We start from the raw sequence: 23,447 nt of genomic DNA on the forward strand, positions 1-23,447 counted from the left end.
TATTCCACTTGCCTGGATGAGTGCAACACCAAAACCTCGCATAGTTCAACACCATCACTGTATTGTGATGTCTTTAGTTAAACCCAACTAACCTACTAATTCCTCACTACCTGGCTAATTAACCTATCAACCCACATGTCTTTGGGATGTGGGAGGACTGCCGGGGACGAGACGGTCGCCCACCTCTTTGCGGGCTGTGGGTTTGTGAGGAGGGTGTGGCGAAAGATGCAAGGGTCCTTGTCACATTTCATCCCCAGCAGCTGTGTAACAGAGGATTCTGTGATCTACGGCCAGTTCCCGGGGACACACATAGACGGACATCAACTGCTGCCGGAAGGTCATCACTCAGTGAAAGACACCCTTTTGTCTGCCCGAAACTTGTTGGCCTTGCAGCACTGTGAGATGTCCCTAGGGGAATGCTGCCGACTAGCACACTCCAGGCTGCAGGAGTACGTGCTGAGGGACGCACTGAAGCTGGGTGTGGCCAACGCAAGGGCTCGGTGGGGAAGGACTACAGTTTAGGGTTCTTCTGCCACTGGGGGGGGGGGGGGGGGAAACAGTGTCAGGCTAGGAAGCTTCTTAAATATTGTAAATACAAGATTGGGGTAGCCCCCCCAGGGAGCCACACGAGTGGCATCGGTGCTGTGTTTTTTATATAAAAAGGTAACACTAATGATTGATCCATACATGAATGTAAAGGTTTGCACTGCTTTATTGTTGTATATAGAGTTTTTTTTAATGATGAATAAAGTTTATTTTGGAATAAAGAAATGTGGGAGGAAACTGGAGTACCCACGGGAACCTCCTGGTCACAGGGAGAAGTATTAACTGGAATTAACTGAGATTACCAATGGAGCAAAAATACAGTGGGCAGTGACAACAAGTAACTTTGTAGGATTAAAGGAAGTTGGTTATGGAATTATCAGAAGGTCACTGCTTTTAGTGGTATTGGTTGTGGAAGGTTGGGTGGGAAGCTGGGAATCTCCAATGCTCCAATCCTACAGGCCTGTGGCATTGGCAAGATCCACCTTCTCTGTCACTAGGAACCCAGTGGTCCGTCTGCAGTTCAATGGGTAATACACCCATACCTGGATCACAAGGACTCAGCCAAGAAAAATCCAGACTGACAGTCCCAGTGCAGTACAGAGGAAGTGGGACTAACATTCTCCTCACAGTCCCTGCAGGATGAAAGACGGACAGGGAATACCAGGAGCAGGTGGCTCGTTGTTGAGGAAGCAAATGATCCAACCAGGCAATCCCAAAAAATAACGCACAAGCAAAGGGAGCATTGCACTGCAAGAGGGGTATCTTTTGGAGATGATAAACTCACAACCGGTCTCACCTCTCATCAAAGATGTTACTAAACAGGAAAGAGTGCAGAAAAGATTTACAAGGGTGTTGCCAAGACTTGAAAGATGAGTTACAGCAAGAGATTAGACAGGCGAGGACTTTTTTTTCTTGGGAGTGTAGAGACTTGAGAGGTGATTTTATAGAGGTGTATAAAATCATGAGGGGCATAGATAGGGTGAATGCACTCAGTCTCTTTCCCAGGATTGGGGAACAAGAACTAGAGAGCATAGGTTTAGGGTGAGATTTAATAGGAACTTGAGGGACAACTTCTGTTTTTACACAAAGGGTGCTGTGTATGTGGAAAGAGCTGACAGAGGAAGTGGTTGAGGCAGGTACAATAACAACTTCTGAAAGACAGTTGGACAGATATGTGGATTGGAAAGGGTTATGGGCCAAACGCTGGCAAATGGGACTAGCTTGGATAGGGCATCTTGGTCGGCATGGACCAGTTGGGTCGAAGGGCCTGTTTCTGTGCTGTGTAATTCTATGACACTGGTGGAGTTGGGAGACCCCGTGGCATTATTTGGGAAAAGAGCAAGAAGTTTTACTACGTGTTCCATCTGCTGTTTTCCCTTACTCAGGAAGTCACTAAAGCAGATGATCTGGCCAGTATCACCATGCTGCTGTTGGGAGCTCTATGTGCACCCTGTGACTTGCACTTACCACATGACAACAGTGACTGTGCCTAAGGGCCAAAGTACTTGGGGAAATGAAAGATGCCAGACACCTCGGATATCTTTCAGCTGAAAAACAGCTCACAACAATATCAGTAGAGAGACTGGTATCTTTATCAGTTACTGGATGACTGGAGTGAATGTCCCAACCTGTCATCTGATGCAATTCCCTGACAAATATTTTCTCAATACAAAAGAGGCCATTCAGCCCATTGAATACAAGACAATCCCATTGTCTCACCTAATTCCCACTCTCTCCCACCACTCTCATTCTCCAATCACCCACCCTCAATTTACAGCGGCTAGTTTAACCTGCCAACTTGCTCTTTGTGATGTGGGAGGAAACCAGGGCACCCGGGGAAAGCCCACATGGTCACTGGGAGAACATGCAAACTCCACACAGACAGCGCCGGAGGTCAGGTTCGAGCCTGGGATCACTGGAGCTATGAGGGAGCACTAACCACTGCACCACCATTTCATGTTACGGACTGTGATCAAACTATATTGTTCATTAAGAATCAGAGTCACGGAGAGATACAGCACAGAAACAGGCCCTTCAGCCCACTGAGTTTGTGCCAACCATCCACAATAATCCTACATTAATCCCATCTTTTTATTCTCTGCACAATCCCATCAGGTCCCCCTCCCCCACCACCAATTCTACCACTGGGGAGAGAATGGGGTCGTCCTGTCTGTGTGGAGCCACAGGGGATGGGCAAGACCTTAAATGAATACTTCTCACCTGTATATACCACGGTGAAGATCATGCAAGCTAGGGAAATTGGGAGAGAACAGTTACGTCTTGAAATGTAGCCACATTACAAAAGAGGAGGTGCTGGCAGTCTTAAAGGTGGATAAATCCCTGGGGCTCGACGATGTATCCCTGGACATTGTGGGAAGGTAGGGAAGAAATTGCTGGAACATGACAGAGATTTGTACCATTGTTAGTTGTGGGCGAGTTACCAGAGGACTGGTGGGTGGCCAATGTTCTGCCTTTATTTGAGAAGGGTTTCAAGGCCAATCCAGGGAACTACAGACTGGTGACCAGGTAGTGGGAAAGCTGCTAGAGGGGATTCTGAGACACAGGATCGACCAATATTAGAAAGGCGACGACTGATTCAGGGTAGTCAGCATGGCTTTGTGAGTGGGACATCATGTCTCATGAATTTGAGTTTTTTCCAGAGGTGACCACAAGGATTAATGGTAGCAGGGCAGTGGACGTCGTCTACATGGACTTTAGCAATGCCTTTGACAAGGTCCTGCATGGTAGGCTGGTCGAGAAGGTTAGATCACATGGGATCCAGGGTGAGCGAGCCAGTTGGATACTAAAGTAGCTTAGTGATAGGAGTCAGAGGGTGGTAGCTGAGGGTTGTATTTTTGGGTTGGAGTCCTGTGACTAGCAGAGTGTTACAGGGATCAGTGCTGGGTACACTGTTGTTCATCATCTACTGTATGTTAATGATTTGAATGAGAATGTAGTTGACATGGTTTGTGAATGACACCAAAATTAGTGGAATAGTGGACAGTGAAGGTTATTAAAGATTGCAACAGGATCTAGATCAACTGGAAAAGTGGGCCAAGGAGTGGCAGATGGAATTTAACTGGGACAAGCGCAAAGTGTAGCATATTGTGTTGTTAAACCAGGGCAGGACTTACACAGTAAATAGAACAGAGAGGCCTAGAGGTGCAAGTACATCGTTCCCTGAAAGAGGTGACACAGGTAAACAGGGTGGTGAAAAAGGTGTGTGGTTACGCTTGCCTTCATCAGTCAGGGCATTGAGTACCAATGCAGGACGTCATGTTACAAATGCACACCACATTTGGACTATCATGTGCAGTTCTGGTCACTGAGCTATAGGAAGCATGTCATTAAGCTGGAAATGGTGCAGAAAAGATTCATGAGGATGTTACCGGGACTGGAGGGCTTAATTTATGAGGAGAGACTGGAAGGGCTGAGGCTTCTTCCCCTGGAGGGTAAACGGCTAAGGGGTGACCTTATAGAGGTTTATAAAATCATGAGGGGCAAAGGTAGGTAAAGACCCACAGTCTTTTTCCCCCCCAAAAGGTAGAGAAATCTATAAATGGAGGCATAGATTTAAGGTCAGAGGGGAAAAATGTTAAGGGACGTGAGGGGCAACTTCTTCACACAGATGGTGGTTTGCATGTGAAAGGAGCTGTGGTGGGGGGGTACAATTACAATATTTAAAAGACATATGGACAGGTATATGGATAGGAAAGGTTTAGACACAGGCAAATGGGATTAGCTCAGGAAGGCAATTTAGTCAGCATGGATGAGTTGGGCTGAAGGGCCTGTTTCCGTGCTATATATGACTTTAAGCTGCAGCGCCCGGAGGAAACACAGGCAGTCACAGGGACAACGTTCAAACTTCACACAGACAGCACCTGAGGTGAGGATTGAACCCCGGGTCTGTGGCGCCGTGAGGCAGCGGCTCAACCAGCTGCACCACTCAGCCCTCCACACACTGTCAGGCTGGAGCACACCTGCCAATACTGCAATCAGATGAAACAGTGAACTTGAAGCTGGAAGAACTGTTCCATCTGCAGCCTTTCAACACTACTCGTGTCACCAAGCCAGGAGATTATCCACCCTCAGCACCACCCCTACTGTATTCCATCGCCCCCTCAATCCCTTGTCTTCACTGCCTTTCCAAACCTACAGTTAGTGCACCATTTACATCTGCACCCACCAAGTTTCATTTAATAGACACTCACCATGACAACTGGTTTCTGTTAAACCTCTTCCATCGCTCCTGTGGTATCTTTTGAGTCTCACCCGGTACCACACAAGGCCACAAACTGTGCTCCAACCCACATGCTTACCAGAAAGTCTCAAAATCTGAGATGGATCGGTCAGAGAGCTATCAGAGGGGGTGGCAGTGCAGCATTTTTGAGGAACCACAGGAGAGAGGAAGGAAGCACTCTGTAAAGGAGAGAGAAAGCACTGTGCAGATGATGCTTGTCACAGAGGCACTGCTGGTACAGCCGCTGCCTCACAGCACCGGAGACCCAGGTTCGATCCTGGCCTCGGGTGCTGTCTGTGTGAAACTTGCACGTTCTCCCTGTGACCTCACGGTATTCCCCTGGGGAGCTCCAGCTTCCTCCCCACATCCCAAAGACGTGGAAGTTGGTAAATTAAACTGTCACCGTAGATTGCCCCTAGAGTGTAGGTGAGTAGTAGAATCCGGGAGAAGTGGAGATAATAAAAGAATGGGATTAGCGGAGGATTAGTGCAAATGGGTGGCTCATTATTGGTGCTGACTCAATGGGCCAAAGGGCCTGTTTACACGTTGTGTCGTTCTGTTTCCTGATTATGTGAGATCTGGAATGTTGTGCAAAGCTGCCTCAATGGCTTTGAAACGTGCTAAATTCCAGCCTGCTGCCGAGACATTATGCAAACAAGCCTCTTCCACCTATCACCTCCCAGCTTCTCACATCATTCCCACTTCCCCCCCCCCCTTACCTACCTTTCTCCCCTCATCTGGATTCACCCATCACCCGCCAGCTCGTGCTCCTACCCCTCCCCCCACCCTTCTGTCTTCTGCCCTGATGAAGGGTCTTGGCTCGAAACGTCGACTGTCCATTTCCCTCCATAGATGCTGCCTGACCTGCTGAGCTCCTCCAGCACTTTTTTTTGTGTGATGCAAACAACAATGATGTCAGCCAAGGCTGCAGGGTTTTAGCTGCTTTACACCTGGGATAACTGCAGTTAGCAAGGGTCCCACCGCTATTGTACTCAAAATAGCTATCAGGGTGGGTGATTGCAACGTAGGAAGGTCTAATCTTGGCACAGTGCAGGCACTTTTCTGCAGGAACCACTGGGGCCAAGGGCAGGAATACTGTGTGACTTTTCCCTCTCCATAGCACAGGGCAGTATCATTGACCCTCTTGCTGCTTTGAGCCAATTAAAATAATTTGGTGAACCCTGAGCCAGGGGTATTTATGTGTGCATTCACTGAAATATCATGGGAAGTACTGTATTAATAGGGTTCCTCTTTGGACAAAGGGGGAAGTTAATAATGAATAAAACTGGTAGAAAAATAAGTTTTAATTTTACCTATCTTTACGTCAATATACAAAGGTTCACGTTACACCTGCTGCATCCATGCAAATAAACTGTTTTGCATGCCTATCATTTGCTGTTTGAAAACTGATGTTATCTGTCAAACAGAAAAGAACCAGAGGAAGAAAGCAAACACAGATTCAGTCACCTTAACGACCTTGCTGCAGAGAGAGAAAAAAAATCAAACACCTGTTTCTCATCTGACTGCTCCTGACGGAAGCAGGCCTACAGATGAAAAGAAGCATAAAAGCAGACATCATGAAGAGACCATATTTTGTATTTTGTAATGAAGGCTGGTTCTGGCAGTTAGATGTTCAGTGGGAATGATCAGCATAGAAAGGTATTTGGAAAACAGACATGGCAAGGGGCATAAGTTAGGGCAAGGAGCATCAAGGCATTTCCTGATGTTGAGGACTTGACAGATCGAGCCAAGAGAGAAAAGAATCGTGACATTCTGTTTGCCCAGATGGTGAAAATGAAATTGAAGGGATATACACTTGTGTGAGACCAGAAATACTCCTAGACAACCAGCTCCAGCAAAGCTGTAATGTGACCCATCACAGAATCTCAGAAGCCAGTCACTCCTAGCCTGGATGGGAGTGAAAACCAGATGTCCTGGGCCCCTTTCAGTGGTGCGTCCAGCTAATGAATGACAAGAGCATACAAGGGATGTCAGATGCCTACCACCCCAAAACCCCCTTGTAGACAGATGGAAGGCACCTACCAAGTTTTTCATTGTACCCGCACCTCACCAGACTTGTGCATATTACAATAAACTTGACTATTAACAGACCCATGATTACCCTGAACTTCCCTCCGTCACAGCAACCACGCCAACTAGCCGCTTGTGTACTCCTCAACCTGGGGCACATTACGTTAACCAGCTGGTCCCCCTTGCCCACACAGCAACCAATGACAACCACATCTGATAGCCTCACAGTCGTACTGACATCAGCTGGGTGAAGTTATGAATGTGAGACAAGGATGAAGCGCGTGTCGCAATGGGCCAGTAGGGAAGATGCCAGTTACAGCTCTTACCATCCATTATAGGATGCCAGTAAGCTGGAAAGGATGCAGAAAAAATTCATGGCAATGTTACCAGGACTGGAGGGCTTGAGTTATAAGGAGAGACTGGATTGGCTGGGACTTTTTCCCCTGGAGCACAGGAGGCTGAGGGGTGACCTTATAGAGGTTTATAAAATCATGAAGGGCATAGTTAAGGTGAATGGTGACAGTTTTTGTTTACCAGGGTAAGAGAGTATAAAACTAGAGGGTACGTTTTAAGCTGAGGGGGGAAAATGTTAAAGGGACCCAAGGAGCAACTTCTTCCACACAGAGGGTGGTTGGTATATGGAACGAGCTGCCAGAGGAAGTGGTAGAGGCAGGGACAACAACAATGTTTAAAAGACATTTAAACAGGTACATGGATAGGAAAGGTTTAGAGTAACATGGGCCAAATGCAGGCAAATGGGACAAGCTCAAGTAGACAACTTGGTCAGCATGGACAAGTTGGGCCGAAGGTCTTATATCCATTCTGTACAACTCTGTACATGCCACGAATGATGTGTCCATCTCCTGGCAGGGACAGACTGTGCCACAAGCATAACCACAACAGGTGGCTGAAAATATCAAAGGGATGAAATATTCAGGAAGCTCTTGCAAAAGAGAATGTGATCAAACACCCAGAACAATAAGGTAACACTAACAATTTAGCTTTGGGTTATTTCCCTACATTCTTGTAGACAATCAGTTCAGGATAATAGGTAGCGTAGATGTGGGTCCACATAGGGTCGAGCTTTTGTAATAATTCAGGGATGTGTGATGATCCCTGATGAAGGGCCTTTGCAGCCCTATTAACCAGAACTCCCAACCCCCAGAGTCTGACCTTCCTGGGACAGATTTCTGTTCAGGAGCCAGCAGGCGGGTTTGTTAGAGGAAGGCAGCTGCAGTCAAAGTATGAAGTTTACAATAAAGCATAGCCATTAATACAAATCAGAACCAGTCTTCATGAAATATTTCAAAATGAAAGCCAGAAGCAGTAATCAGCTTTGAAATGAAAAAAAAACAGCTGCATGAATAAACACCACTTTCTATAGAAAGAAGACTGCCGGCTGAAAGCAGGGCCATTCAAAAGATATGGTTTGTAAGCTAACAACCATGTTTCATTCTGCCATATTACAGACAACGTGGCTTTGTTAATTGGCCTGTGTCAAAACAGGCTTCAGACAACTTCAGCTACGCAATCAATAATTGGAATTTGTTTACCTTGAGTCAGCACAACACTAATTTCAAGTGTCTTGGGTTTCTGACTTCAGAAGCTCTTAGACCATGCAGGTGAATGACTTTGACTCAGCAAAGATATTTGAATATTCATAGGGGTCTTGTCAATTATGATGTACTCCCAGTCTAAATGTGTCATTCAATGGAACCATTTTTAGAACCATAGAAAACTACAGCACAGAAAAACAGGCCATTCAGCCCTTCTAGTCTGTGCCGAAACATTATACTGCTAGTCCCATCTACCTGCCCCCAGCCCATACTCCTCCAGACCTCTCTCGTCCATGTATCTATCCAATTTACTCTTAAAAGTTAAGAGCAAGCCCGCATTTACCACATCAGATAGCAGCCCATTCCACACTCCCACTACTCTTTGAGTGAAGAAGTTCCCCCTAATGTTCCCCCAAACCTTTCCCCTTTCACCCTAAAGCCATGTCCTCTCGTACTTTTCTGCACTCAAAATACTAAAGTAAGCTATGCATTTGTAACTATTATATTCAATCACCTGCTGTTACTTTTTTTTTGTTCTTAGGAGAAAAAGACGATGTATTGTGAGTTCAGGGAGATTCTACTGAGAGATTCTCCCAGGAGAGAGTTTTCTACAGGTCTCCTCCTGAATGTCTGCTGTGCTGAAGATGACCTTTTACATCCACAGCTTTGGTCTCCATGTGGGTTATTCACAGATGCAAATTTCTCAACCTGAGATGTTTAAAGCAGAGTATCACATCTCAAAATAAAGGACGGGCCATTCCAGAAGAAACTTTTTGAGACAGGGCTGTGTGGGCAGAGTCACTGAGTGCAGATAAGACAGATCAATAGATGAGATACTGAGGGGTGTGGGGTTGGTTTGGGCAGGAAAGTGAGCTGAGATAGCAGATCAGCCATGAACTTCGAGTGAGGAGCGGGTAGGAGGACTCAATGGTGTATTTCTGCTTCTGTCTCTTGTACAGAGAGCTAGACACACAACCATGCCATGGCAAAGCAGGTTAGAATGGTGTCAGATATGCCCAACTGTTGAGAACAAATTTCTCTCTGTAACTGTGGTCATCGTTCACAGCCAACTTTTGTAGTTTCAACACGGGAAAAACCATGAAACAGTGTCTGTATCTCACGACTCTCTACAAAACTTCCAACTTCCTGTCCTCACACACCCACTGAAAGCTTACAAATGAGAGAACAAAAATATAGCCCTGCAGGACAGATTTTATGCAAAAACCTTTTCAAAGTCTTCGAAGTGTGTTGTGGTAGGCCCATCTTTGTCTACAAACTGCTCCTGCCCAAGTTGGGTCAAGGAAACAAGTTTACCTCCTGCTGTGCTTTGCGAAGTGTGGCATGAGTTACTTATGCCCGACTTAGAAACCATAGAAAAACTACAGCACAGAAAACAGGCCATTCGGTCCCTCTAGTCTGTGCCGAAACATTATTCGGCTAGTCCCATTTATCTGCCCCCAGCCCATACCCCTCCAGACCTCTCTCGCCCATGTATCTATCCAAACTACTCTTAAAAGTTAAGAGCGAGCCTGCATTTACCACATCAGATGGCAACACACAGACTTAGTGAGCACTTTGTTACAATATTGAAAAGGTCGAATGCCTTATTGAATTAACCTGACACCGATTGCTTTAACCAAAGTGCATCACAACACTACAAGCAACAAACAAAGTACACAGGGGATGTAATATCAGGTCTAAATGTGAAAAAGATCACTCAGTTCTGCTGGGATGTACCCAGGTCACTGAGCAAAGGAAATCATGGAGTCTCTTGCTGCAATCTTCCAATCCTCTTTGAAGGTGGTTCCAGCAAACAGAGGTTACAAATGCTATATACCTGACTTAAAGTAAATGGGGAGACAGATAAACCTCTCATCAATGGTGGGGATGGTTCCAGAGACAATAATCTGGCACAAAATTAATTGGGATTTAGTTCAATCCATAAAAAAGGAAAGTCAGCCTGCATTTATTGATAGCAAATTACATTTGATTAAGTAGCAAAGAGGGCAGGATTAAGACCACCCCATGACCTCCTCCTCCTGCTCTGTCCTCCTTACAAGTGATACACCTTCAAAAGGCATTCGACAAGACATCATGGAATGGATGTGTTAGTCAAGTTAAAGCCAAAGGGGTAGAAGAGAAAGTGGCAGCATGGTCACAGGGTGCAGCAATGTCCAGAAGACTGGAGGTGAGTCTATAGTGGTAGAGATATAGGAAAGATTGGAAGTAGTTGGCAGGTCAGGCTGCATCTGTGGAGAGACAGTCAATATTTCCAGCCAAAGACCCTGCACCAGAACTGGGTTCTGCAGGTAACAGCATTAGGATCACAGCCTTTCATGTTAGAGACATGGTCTTGGGTAGATGGGGGGAAATTACATGTTCTCTAATGGCACAAATCTCAGAAATGCAGCAAGGCAACAGGTTTCACACACTGATTGACCAGTGATATGGTCAGACACAGACAGGAACCAAGTGCTACATTTCGATCAGAAGCAGGGGCTGTGGCAATTTGTAGAAAATGGCACCATTTTAAAAGGCGTGCAAGGATAAGACTGAAAGGGGGCAAATGTACACGAATCCTTGGAGGCAGCGGGACATGTTCAGAGAGCTGCTGGTTCATTGCCTCTATGTGGGTGGTGTGCTGGTGCAGCAGGTAGTGCAGCTGCCTCACAGCCCCAGTCACCCAAGTTTGGTCCTAACCTCTGGTCACTAATTGGTTGGTGTAAATTCCCTCTGGTGTGTAGGTGGCTGGTTAGCGAATCTGGGTGTTAATAAGACAGAATAAGTTACAGGGAAACAAGTAGAGAAATGCAACTGATTGGATTGCTTTGAGAGCTGGCATGGATTTGATGGGCTGAATGGCCTCCGGTGTCATTTTGAAATATGAAGAGTTATGAATTAGGGCACAGAAGCTAAGGAGCGATGATGAATCTTTACAAAGTTCAAGATAGGTCCCAGCTGGAGTGCTGTGGATTGGCCCTTTAGGAAAGATTTCAGGCTGCAGCAGATCTTCTGGTACCTGGGATGAACCACTCCCATTGCATGGAGAGATCAGAGAAAGCGGGGTTTGTCGTCAGAGTGGAGAAGCTCAAGGAGACATGACTGAGACATTGAAAATAAGGAATTGTTCTGCTAAGGTTTCGGACAAAGCCATTTTGGAGTGAGAAGAATCAGTGATCAAGGACTGATTTAAATCAAAGAGGCAGGGCAGGAAAGTGCAAGTTAGTTGAAAAGAATTCAGCTGCCTGACAGACACCCAAGAAGGGGCTACAGCTGTGGGAGGAGCACTATTCTAAAGAGGGCCCACACAAGCTGGAAATTCTGCAGTGAATGCAGGATTCTGTATAAAAAAAACCCAAGACACAATGAATGCTTCTGTTTTAAGTTATTCTGCAGTCTTCACCACAAATGCAGGCCAGGAGGTTGGCATGAACTGGAAATAATTACAAAGCTTACCAAAAGGCAAGCAAACCAGAGGTTCTTCATAAGTATCTGCTTCCTTTGAACCCCACACGAGTGCAATACATCCTACAACGGGGCCAGTGGCAAACTTTCAGTGTGGAAACACTGTCCGCTTTTACTGCCCACTAATGAAGAGCTTTGACTACAAAGGTCATAGCTCTTAATTGCCAGGCTCCTACAGTTTGGCAGGGCTTTCTATCTTGCGGATATTCATTTTCCAGCCAGAGAATTCCTTTGTGCCTACATTTTTTATTAGCAGTGATTTCAGGGTTCACTCTGGCACTGTTTTAAGCTGTTCACATCTCACTCAGCTCTTATAAAGAATAATTCCAATGGATACTGTGAATGAAGTTCAAAAGGAAGGTGCACCAGTCATTACTTTTTTAGACAGTTAAGAAGATACAGCATGTCACTGAATGCTCTAATAAACTTCCACAGATGTACTGTTGAAAGTATCCGGATAGGTTGCATCATGGTCTGGCACAGCAATTAGAATGTGCAAGAATGCAAGAAGCTGCAGAGAGTCATGGACCCAGCGCAATAACTCACTTGTATATCCCCTCCCCACCATTGGAAATATCTACATGCAGTGATGCCTCAAGAAGACAACATCCATCATCAAATATCCCCACCATCTTGCCATCCACCACCATGCCATCTTCTCACAGCCACCATTGGGCAGGAGGTACAGAAGCCTGAAGTCCCACACCACCAGGCTCAAGAACAGCTTCTTCCCTTCAGCCATTCGGTTCTTGAACCAACCTGCACAACCCTAATCACTACCTCAGTATAAGTAAATTGATTCATTATTGTCACATATACTGAGGTAAAGTGAAAAACTTTATTTTGCATGCCATCCACACAGATCATCTCACCGCATCAGTACATCAAGGCACTACAGGGGAAAAAGAAGTAACAGAATTCAGAATAAAGTGTTCCAGTTACAGAGAAAGTGCAGTGCATGCAGACAATAAGGTGCAAACCATGACGAGGTAGATTGTCAGGTCAAGAATTCATGGTACCGTACAAGGGGACCATTCAATAGTTTTATAACAGCAGGACCGAAGCTGTCCTTGAGCCTAGTGTTACGCACTTTCAGGCTTTTGTATCTTCAGCCCGATGGGAGGGGGGCAGAAGGGAAAATGCCCAAGGTGGAGGGGGAAGGAGGGGTCCATGATTATGCAACACCAATAGCAACACCATGAACACTATGACCACTTCACACTACAATGGACTTTTATTTTGTTCTGTGTTCTTTCTTGTATAATTTTGTATAATTGATGTTTAATTTATATTTTTCTTGTGAACGTTGTGTCCCTAATGCTGTGTGCCTGTAATGCTGCTGCAAGTCAGTTTTTCATTGCACCTGTGCATACATGCACTTGGGCATACAGTATGACTTTGAACTCGAATAATCACCCATCTGTCCCCATAGCTGAATTCTGCATTGTTACTCTGCATTCTTTACGCTTTCACCTATTTATCTTCACATCAATAACCTCCAAGTTGGAAGGAGGTGGCCTCAATCTGAAAATCTTAATCAACACCCTCATCGCATGGGAGAAAATAAAAACCCAGATGAAAAGCCTCATTCTTCCAGTGAAGGAAAACATTTTGTGATAGATACACATGACAGAGCTGCAGCCACTAGAGGAACATTAGTCTAAACAGGGCCCACACAAACAGGAAGATCTGCAGTGAATGCCCAAACAGAAGACGCCCTGACATTACATCTGAGCTATCAATAAGTGGTTTATAAAACCAAGACTCTGCTATTTGTGCTGGGAGACAGCCTTGTGTGGTTTCTCCTTCAGTGATTCTTTTATATTTCGAGTCAGCTTTGTCATGCAGTAATAGTCTGGTAATCTGGTGTTGGCTTCAAACTCTACATTCCAACCTGATACTTGTACGTTTGCAGATGACACCACCGTTGTAGGCCGAATGTCATGCAGCGATGAGTCGGAGTACAGGAAGGAGATAGAGAGCTTAGTGGAATGGTGTCATGACAACAACCTTTCCCTCAATGTCGACAAAACAAAAGAGCTGGTCATTGACTTCAGGAAAGGGGGCGGTGTACATGCACCTGTCTACATCAATGGTGCTGAGGTCAAGAGGGTTGAGAGCTTCAAGTTCCTAGGAGTGAACATCACCAACAGCCTGTCCTGCTCAAATCACATAGATGCCATGGCCAAGAAAGCTCACCAGCACCTCTACTTCCTCAGGAGCCTAAAGAAATTTGGTTTGTCCCCTTTGACCCTCACCAACTTTTATCGATGCACCATGGAAAGCATCCTGTCTGGATGTATCACGGCTTGGTACGGCAACTGCTCTGCCCAGGACCGCAAGAAACTGCAGAGAGTTGTGGACACAACCCAGCGCATCACAGACACCAGCCTCCCCTCCTTCGACTCTGTCCTTACCTCTCGCTGTCTTGGTGAAGCGGCCAGCATAATCAAAGACCCCACCCACCCAGGTCATTCTGTCTTCTCTTCCATCAGGTAGAAGATACAGGGGCCTGAGGGCACGTACCACCAGACTTGAGGACAGCTTCTATCCCAGTGATAAGACTATTGAATGGTTCCCTTGTACGATAAGATGGACTATGACCTCACGATCTACCTTGTTGTGACCTTGCACCTTATTGGACTGCACTTTCTCTGTAGCTGTGACACTTTACTCTGTACTGTTACTGTTTTTACCTGCACTACATCAATGCACTCTGTACTAACCCAATGTAACTGCACTGTGTAATGAATTGACCTGTACGATTGGTTTGCAAGAGAAGCTTTTCACTGTACCTCGGTACAAGTGACAATAATAAACCAATACCATTCAGACTAAAAGCTTCTCTGTGGAATTTGTGACTTGGAATTTATCCAATGACTCCATCTCTGAAGCTCAATGGAGGAGACAGTTCCAAAAATTTGATCCTGTGAGAGAAGACTCCCCTCCCCATCTCCACTTAAATGAGAAACCCCTTATTCCAAAACTATCCCCTATGCCCATGGTTCTGAACCCACCCAGGAGGACAGTGCTTCTCTCAGTTTCAGTCCCTCTCACCAGCACATCCTCATCAACACAGCCACACGCAGCCCATCAGTACTTGCTCAGGAGAGCCTGCAGGGCGAATTAGAATTGTTGTGTTGCAGTGATGCAGAGTGGGGAGTTGGAAGTGGTTGGGAGGAAGGAAAGAGGGGATCCTGCAGGAGGTAGTGTTCCATTGCTCCTGCTTCACTTTTCCTTGACAGGTTTGGGAGGTGCTGTCAGAGTCCCCTGGGCGAGTAAATTGCCGTGCAGTTTTTAATGGAACTGCAGCCACTGTATGTAGGTGGTGGAGGCAACTTCTCCACCATCGTAGGTGGTAGATGACACTGTCGTAGCTGTGCAGAATAGCTGGTTGGGGACGTGACTACTTTGTCTGGGAAGCTGTCCGGTCCCATAGCCTTTGTTGTATCCAGAGGCCAAGTAACCAGCAAGTACATTCCCATTCTCAGCACCAGGAGGGTTCAGCACACAAGTGATAAAAACAAAAATGAAGGAATCTTGTTCAGCTGGAAGTACCAGAGGGATGATCCCTCTCCTCCTGAGATCATCACCACCATGAAGCCAGACTGATTCACTCCAGGTTGTATCAAGAACTGGATTAGAGCACTAGATACAACACAGGCCAACACCCCAAACAAACTAGTCACATCCCAATGTAAAAGGTAACTGGAAATGTAAGGGTTAATGACTGGAAATGTAAGGGTTAATGGTGTGACTATAGTCCCACCATGGCTTGATATTGCCACAACCATGGTGTGACTATAGTTATGACTGTACGATGTGCAGGTGCTGGTGAGAAACAAAGAAGTGCTTAAGACATATCTTGTTTTGCTAAAAGCTTGCTGTAAGCAACTGCCTTAGTACGTGCAACTGCCCACAGAGGCTTCCCACGGATTGGGTATAAAAGTAGGGACACTAACCGGTAAATCTCTGAGTGGGGATCAGTACAGAGCTTGGGTGACAATGTTTACTCTTTCTCTGTATCCCTCACTCCCGCTAGCATTAAACTAATAAAGCATTAATTATACGCTCCTTGGTTCTGCTGTTGTCTGATTTATTACAGCATGAGTCCACTTTCACACCGAAGCAGCTGTTCAATGCTGGGGGTGGCAGGGAGTTGAAGGCAGGAAGGAATGGGGATGAGACCAGTAACAGTTTACTTGTTCCTTCAAGTTTCATTGAGGATGGAAGATTATAAAGCAGCTTTCTTTCTCTGGTTGCTTCTCCCCACTATGGGCACAGTGCACCCGCTGCTAATGGAGTCCCTTCCACCTTCACTGCCATCTTTCTGCATGTAACTCCAGAACTAACGAGATTCTGCAGAGACGCAAGAGATTCTACAGATGCTGGAATCTGGAGCAACACACACAAAATGCTGGAGGAACTCAACAGGTCAGGCAGCGTCTATGGAGAGAAAAAAATAGTCGATATTTCCGGTCGAGACCCTTCCTTGGGTCCTGTTGACTGTTTATTTCTCTCCGTAGACGCTGCCTGCCCTGTTGAGTTCCTCCAGCATTTTGTGTGAGATTCTGCAGAGTCCCTCTGGTTTCACCAGACTCATCCAAGCACCAAAAATGAGACTAAAGCAAACTGATTGCTGCACTGGTGCTGTTGTACTGTCGAGTGACTCAGACGTCAGTCCTACCTGCTGACCCCCACCCTAACCCTGGTGGCAGTTAGCCGTAGGGCTAATAACATCAGGTGATGAGGAGCACAAACATAAGAGGAGCAACTGCCCCATTGCCTTCAAACTAACTCCCTAACCCCCTTCTACTTGGCCAGGACTCACAACAGGGACAGACCTGGTCAAGCAGCAACCATCCGATAGCTGACTTTGACTCATCAGGATTAGAATGGTGGATTGTCACATAACATGACACCTTCCCAACTTTTGATCATGAATACAAGAGGCAAGGCATGTAGCACTGCATACTTGTTGTATAGTAAATGAATCTAAACGCACATTGAAATTCAGGAAATTCAAGCCATGGTTATGTATTACCATTGCAATCAGTGTCTTGTTACATTACCTGTGTGGAGAATAGAACAACACTCTTTGTTCCTTGACTTTCAGTGGGATTGATATCAGTTCCACTGTCTCAGAGATAAAAGCCAAATTAAATTAATTAAAAAGAAAAAATGTTGCCAGATAAAAAGAAACTGAGCTGTACTTGTGCAAACAAGACAGTACTCCTGGGCGGTGCCCTGTAGCTATATAGTTACACTACACTTTGCTGTGGCAATAATACAAAGAAAATCCACATGTGGCCTCCTCAGCCAGTGCATGAAGTTATACAAGCTGGGAACTTGTACAGGCTGTGGTATATCTACGAGTCCTGCCAGAGTTGCTGTGCCATGGGATACCATGAAGGGGGAAGCAACTGAGGGGCTTCAAATATCAGGTGTATGGTGTAACCAGAAGTAACTACACTATCTATTCATATCACCAGTCCAGTCGCAGTGTAATCCAAATGAGAGCCATCTGCAAGTGGATGGATCAATGTATGGTATTTATGGAACTGTATTACACATTCTGGAGAAGATTATTTTCATTCTCCCCCTCTGTAAGGTGGACGTAAGATATCGTACGACACTAGTGTGAAGAGAAGGGGGGTTCTCCCTGTTGCCCAGGCTGGTCCTTTATCCTAGTCAGTAATGGATTGTACTGGGCTCTTGCTGTGCACACATCCATTGCCGTGTGGCCTACATGGCAATAGTTACTACACTTTGATCGTAATTAATTAACTCCAAAGCACTCAGGGATGCTCTGGTAATCCAGTCCATGACCTTCAGCTGGTGCTTTCCAGCTCCAGAGCATGCTCAGTGCATTGGTGCCTCAGGGAGCCCCCTGATCACAGCCTGACACGCTCAATCCCAACTCCCTTGAACAAAAGGTGCCATCCAAGTGTCCACTGAACCTTGAACCAAAGGAGATACAGCGAGAGCTGCCCACACATGCAATCCATATGCTGAGTGCCATCTGCGTACCAAACAATTAGTTAATATTTACCAAATGTAAAGACCTGTTTATTTATGCACTGTTCACTGAGAAGGATCATTTCACTTTACAGATTTTAAAAGTATATTTTGAAAAGATTCTGTTGTTAGGGAGAATCTACATGACTGACAACAGGTGGACAACATTGTATTCAGTTCTGGTTGCCTCATTATAGAAAGGATGTGAAAGTTTTAGAGAGGGTGCAGAGGAGATTTACCAGGATGTTGCTTGGATTGGAGAGCATGTCTTATGAGGACAGATTGAATGAGCTCGGACTTTTCTCTTTGGAGACAAGGAGGATAAGAGGTGAGTTGATAGAGGTGTACAAGGTAATAAGACGCATAGATCGAGTGGAGAGTCAGAGACTTTTTCTCAGGGTGACAATGGTTAACACGAGGGGACATAATTTTAAGGTGATTGGAGGAAGGTATAAGGGGGATGTCAGGGGTAAGTTTTAAACACAGAGAGTGGCGGGTGCACGGAACGCACTGCCAGCAGAGGTCGTGGGGACAGATACATTAGGGACATTTAAGAGGCTTTTAGATAGACACATGAATGATAGAAAAATAGGGGGCTATGTGGGAGGGAAGGGTTAGATAGATCTTAGAGCAGGATAAAATGTCGGCACAACATTGTGGGCCAAAGGGCCTGTACTGTGCTATGCTGTAGTGTTCTATGTTCTATTTTCTAGGTGGAGATGGAAGGTAGCTGTGTAACCATTTGGATAAGATCAGCTTCCCACTGTACCCTCCCTCACTGCTATCGATCAGTGCTGCCAGGTTGCGTAGCCAACCCAAGCTTCCTGTTTCAGCTAAACAACAACCCACACCTGCACCAGGAGTCCTTGGCAGAGGATAAAATAAGATGGGAGGAGGGAAAGGATAAAGGCTCATCAAAGATTACGCTAGATCCCACATGAAGGAGAAGTAATCGAGCAGAAACAGACCCTTCAGCCCATCAGGTCTGTCCTGACCACTTACACCATACGGGGCGATTCACAGTAGCCAATTAACCCACCGCACACCTTTGGGATGAGAGGGGAAAGCTACACGGTCACAGGGACGACGCCACACAGACAGCGCCGGTGGTCAGGATTAAATCCCGTCACTGGAGCTGTGAGGCAGCAGCACTACCAGTTGTGACATTAACTGGAAACTGCTCTGGTTTAGAGGTTGTCAGTCAAGTCGAGTTTATTGTCATGTGCACAAGTACAATGAAAAACTTGCTTGCAGCAGCATCACAGGCATGTAGATTCATCTCCAAATTATCTTCTGGGACTTGTCAGTAAGGAGCTCCCAGACTGAACTTTCAAAATCCAAGGAAATACTCGATCCAAAAATCAGCATTCAAACTGGGATCCCATCAGCAGAAACAAAGCCATCGCTCTGTGCTTTAATAGTTAAATACGTTGGTGTCGTGTAATCTATCACTAGTGCTTATTTTCATCTAATTTCCTTAGTAATAACAGGAACAGGATATGCATCCTGTTTCTCCAGTTCCATCCCCCATGGTGAGGTCAATAGACCATCGTGGCAGGGAGTGGAGGCTACTGCTGTTCCTTGGTGTCAGTGTGAGATTGGCTGGGTCTCCCAGTATAACACACGTGGTATAAGGGGACGTTACAATCTCTTGGGGAAACTGTGCCCCCTTGCTTGGCTGGTGGTGAGAGATCCCTCCCCAGACCACACACTAGCCCCTGAGACTGGAACTGAGACCTCTGCCCAACTCCTTGGTGAATGTGCCCATGCCAGACAGGTTTGGGAAGGAGCACGAGCCATAATCCTCCGTAACAGGTGGACTCTGAGATGCAGCTAGGAAGCCACTAATGACATGAAGGATGCCCTCTGACCTGAAACCTGGCATGTCCAGCTGTCCTGAGGGATGCTGTATATCTGGGTGGAGTCACTACAAGGCTCAATGGCGATGGTACTAGAGGTACATGAATAAGTTAATGTACGCCAAAGCCCCACAGACTATTTGCTTTAAGGCTGTAAAAACGAGTACAAGTTTGTTGTCATGGCCATATGTGCCCAGGGTACCTATGCCATGAAAATTCGCTTTTTGCCGCAGCAGCACAGTTCATTACAAACGTAATTACATAAATTATACATATCTAGTCCGGACTAGAATTAGGTATTTTCAGGCCAGTTCAAGAACCTGATAGCAGTGGGGCAGACGCTATTGTTAAGCGATAACTGAAGACCTGCTAACGTTTTGTAAAACACTGACTGGAATATCTGCATTACACACTGACGATTATTTTGACGAAAACGGCATATTTTGCAAAAATACATTTTCTCGTGATGCAGTTTGCAACTCCGTTCCGGACAGTTATTTACACAATTTCCAATGAAAATGTGAACCTCGTATGTTATATGTGGATAGTTCAACCTCGGGTTTATTTTCGACGCATTTTCATCACTAATCCGTTTCACGCGGAATAAAACGCTTTATCCAGAGCACCGTCCGCCTCACAGCGTGGTCGAGCAGAGAAGGTGCTGGTACGGGGTGTGAAGGAGATACTTTATCTCAATCAGGCACCGAGGGTCTCCATGGAAAGTCTCCCCTCCCGATCCTCCCCAGCAACGTGGCTCAGGGAAAGGAACAAAGGAAATAAATTTACCTCCCCGAGATAGCGATTGGCTTAAAAGAACGGGAAAGAAAAGTCATTTAAAGGGATGCGATAAGATCCTAGAGTCTAAAAATCCGAAACGAACAACAGACCGCGCCAATAAAAGCGCTTGTTCCAGTCCTCTGCATCTATCTTTAACCCACCCCATCGGTTAAAGCGTGAACTCACCTCCGGAGCCGCTCAGCAGCAGACAAATAATCCCAGTGGCGGAGACAATGCCAAAACCTCTCCTGACCATGTCTTCTGTGAAGCGGAGACTGTCATTTAAGTATGATACCGTCTCCTTGGTTGTGGGACTCAGACTCAGATTCAGACTCAGACGCAGAGGGGAGGGGCAGTGAACTCCCTTTTGTGTATTTTAATAGAGAGTCGTGGTCAGAGAGCACTCAAACAGTCCTTCGGCCAACCTGAGTTGAGGGAGGGAACACGGTTGTAATCAACGTGGCTCCTCAAATTGAGGAACAAAAGGGTGCTAGTCACTGTTCATCCCCAGCAGCTGCGTAAGAGGATCCTCTGATCTACCGGCGGTTCCCAGGGACACACACATACACACACACGGAGGCAGACAACAACTGCTGCTGAAAGACGCCCTTTGGTCTGCCCAAAACTTGTTGGTCTTCCAGCACTGAGAGATGTCCGTAGGGGAATGCTGCCGATTGGCACAGTGCAGGCTGAAAGAGTACATGATGAGGGACACACTGACGCCGGGTGCAGCCAACGCAAAGGCTGGGTGGGGATGGTACTACAGTTTAGAGTTCTTCTGCCACTGGAGAGGGAGGGGTGGGGTCAGGCAAGAAAGCCCCTTAAATATTGTAAATACAGGACTGGGTAGCCCCCAGGGAGCCACAGGTGTGGCATTGGTGCTGTTTCTTCTATAAAAAAGTAACACTAATGAATGATCTGTACAAGAATGTAAAAGCTTGCACTGTTTTATAATTGTATACTGTTTGTCTTTTATTATGAATAAAGTTTATTTTGGAATTTAAAAAAACTCAACAGGTCAGGCAGAGCCTATGGAGGAAAATGGACAGTCGATGTTTTGGGTCGAGACCCTTCATCTGTCAATTTCTCTCCTTAGATTTGGAGCAGGACCTTTGAAAAGAGCAGAGTCTCTGTCCTTGTGGGGTTCACCTTGCAAGAGTCTAAAGAAGGCACATTTGAAAATTGTTACCAGTTGATTGGCTGATTAACAGCAGCAAACAAAAGGAAGATAGGTAGCAATAGAAAGGCCATTTTGGGACTGGGGATAAGGGAATTCTGTGAGGAGAGCTGAAGGTAAGTCTCTGGTAAGTTCCTTTCTTTCTTGCTTTGGTGCTTCCTTTAGTGCCAGGCTAGAATGGCTCCTGGGTCAGTAGTGTGCTCATCTTGTGAGATGTGGAAATTCTGGGAGACATCCAGTCTCCCTGATTAACTACATCTGCATGAGGTGCATCCAGCTGAAGTTCCATACAGACTGTGTTAGGGAGCTGGAGCTGCAGCTGGATAACCTTTGGCTCCTATGGGATAATGAGGAGTTCATAAGTAAGAGCCATTGGGAGGCAGCCATAATTTTAAGGTGATTGGAGAAAGGTATAAGGGGAATGTCAGAGGTAGGTCAGAGGGTGGTAGGTGTGTGGAATGCACTGCCAGCAGAGGTTGTTGGGGGTAGGTACATTAGGGACATTTAAGAGACCCTTAAATAGCCACATGAATGATAGAGAAATGGAGGGCTATGTGGGAGGGAAGGGTTAGATAGATATTGGAGCAGGATAACATGTTGGTACAACATTGTGGGCTGAAGAGCCTGTGCTGTAATGTTCTATAGATGCTACCTGACCTGCTGAGTTCCTCCAGTGTTTTGTATGTTGCTCCAGATTCTGGTATCTACAGTCTCTTGTGCCAGCCGAATGGGAATGATGACATGTTGTAGTCTAGCTGCCTGACCACAGATTAATGAACAAAATGTTAAGTGCTGAAATAAGAACAGTAATTACAAAGAATGTCCCAGAAATAGTATAATTATAGTAGGAATGAAATTCCTGGCATGTAGTCACGGGAATCTTTTCAATAAGCAGATAGCAAGCTGAGGCACAGATAGAGCTCTTGGCCTGAAACGTCAGCCATTTATTTCCCTCCAGAGATGCTGCCTGGCTGGAGCTCCTCCAGCATTTTTTTTGTGTATTGTTCCAGCATCTGCACAATTTCTTGTCTCCAAGGCACAGATCTGGTTCAGTGGAGCTGGGTGTGCAACAAGACTTGTGTGGAATTTGGTAAGGTGCAACAAAAGTTGGGATTGTGGGAGTGGCTCTCCACCTCTGTGGAGGGCAAGAACCTGGTGATCTTTTGCTCTCTGTGTTGCTGCACTCGGTGCAGTTGTGGTCTATACCTGTGGCAGGTACCAGAGCTACCTGAGATTCCAAGACAGTGACGGGTCTGTGCACAAGTTGTTGCCAGACAAGTGGGGAGGCGGAGGATGTACCCAACATTGCCCTCATCAAAAAAAAATTGTGAAGTCTTTGCAATTCAACCTGGCTAAGTGGAAAGGGTGGGAATTGGGGAGCATTCTGGAAGCAGTGATCTTAATTCAGTTCAATTTATTGTAATAATGGGAAAGGACAAAAATAACATGGAAGTTATAGTTCAAAGGTTAGGGTAAGGCTGGCTTTACCTGGCCTTCAACCAGCTACTTGAAGATAAATTTGTGCCTCCAGCTGTTCTGTTTTAAATCTAAGTTGAAGATATTTCAGTGAATTGCAGAATTAAGGTCCACCTTGTGTTTCTGTTAGAACAGTTCAGGAATGTTCCAATGGATCAGAAAACTGCTCAACTCCTGAAGTAGGAATCAGCTTTTGTGAGAACAATGCAACTCCAGTAACAGCAGAAACCAAGGGTTGGACTGAGATTAGTTGTGGAGGAATGTTTGGAAAGGAAAAGTATTGCACTGTTTGGGATTAGCTC

The 23,447-nt window shown here is 45.8% G+C and overlaps 1 protein-coding gene across 3 annotated transcripts in view; it reads right to left on the minus strand.

Moving 5' to 3' along the window:
- The window catches only part of LOC127585786 (signaling lymphocytic activation molecule-like), a 47,104-nt gene extending 25,910 nt beyond the window's left edge, over positions 1–21,194 (minus strand). For all 3 annotated transcript variants that reach the window (XM_052043483.1, XM_052043482.1, XM_052043484.1), the window contains exon 1: positions 20,679–21,194. In XM_052043483.1, coding sequence (XP_051899443.1) covers positions 20,679–20,748 — 70 coding nt within the window. In that variant the 5' untranslated portion in view covers positions 20,749–21,194. The remainder of the gene's footprint in view (positions 1–20,678) is intronic.
- Between the last annotated feature and the right edge of the window lie 2,253 nt (positions 21,195–23,447).

Source organism: Pristis pectinata, chromosome 34, assembly GCF_009764475.1.
Source record: "Pristis pectinata isolate sPriPec2 chromosome 34, sPriPec2.1.pri, whole genome shotgun sequence".
In the NCBI taxonomy this organism is placed as follows: domain Eukaryota; kingdom Metazoa; phylum Chordata; class Chondrichthyes; order Rhinopristiformes; family Pristidae; genus Pristis; species Pristis pectinata.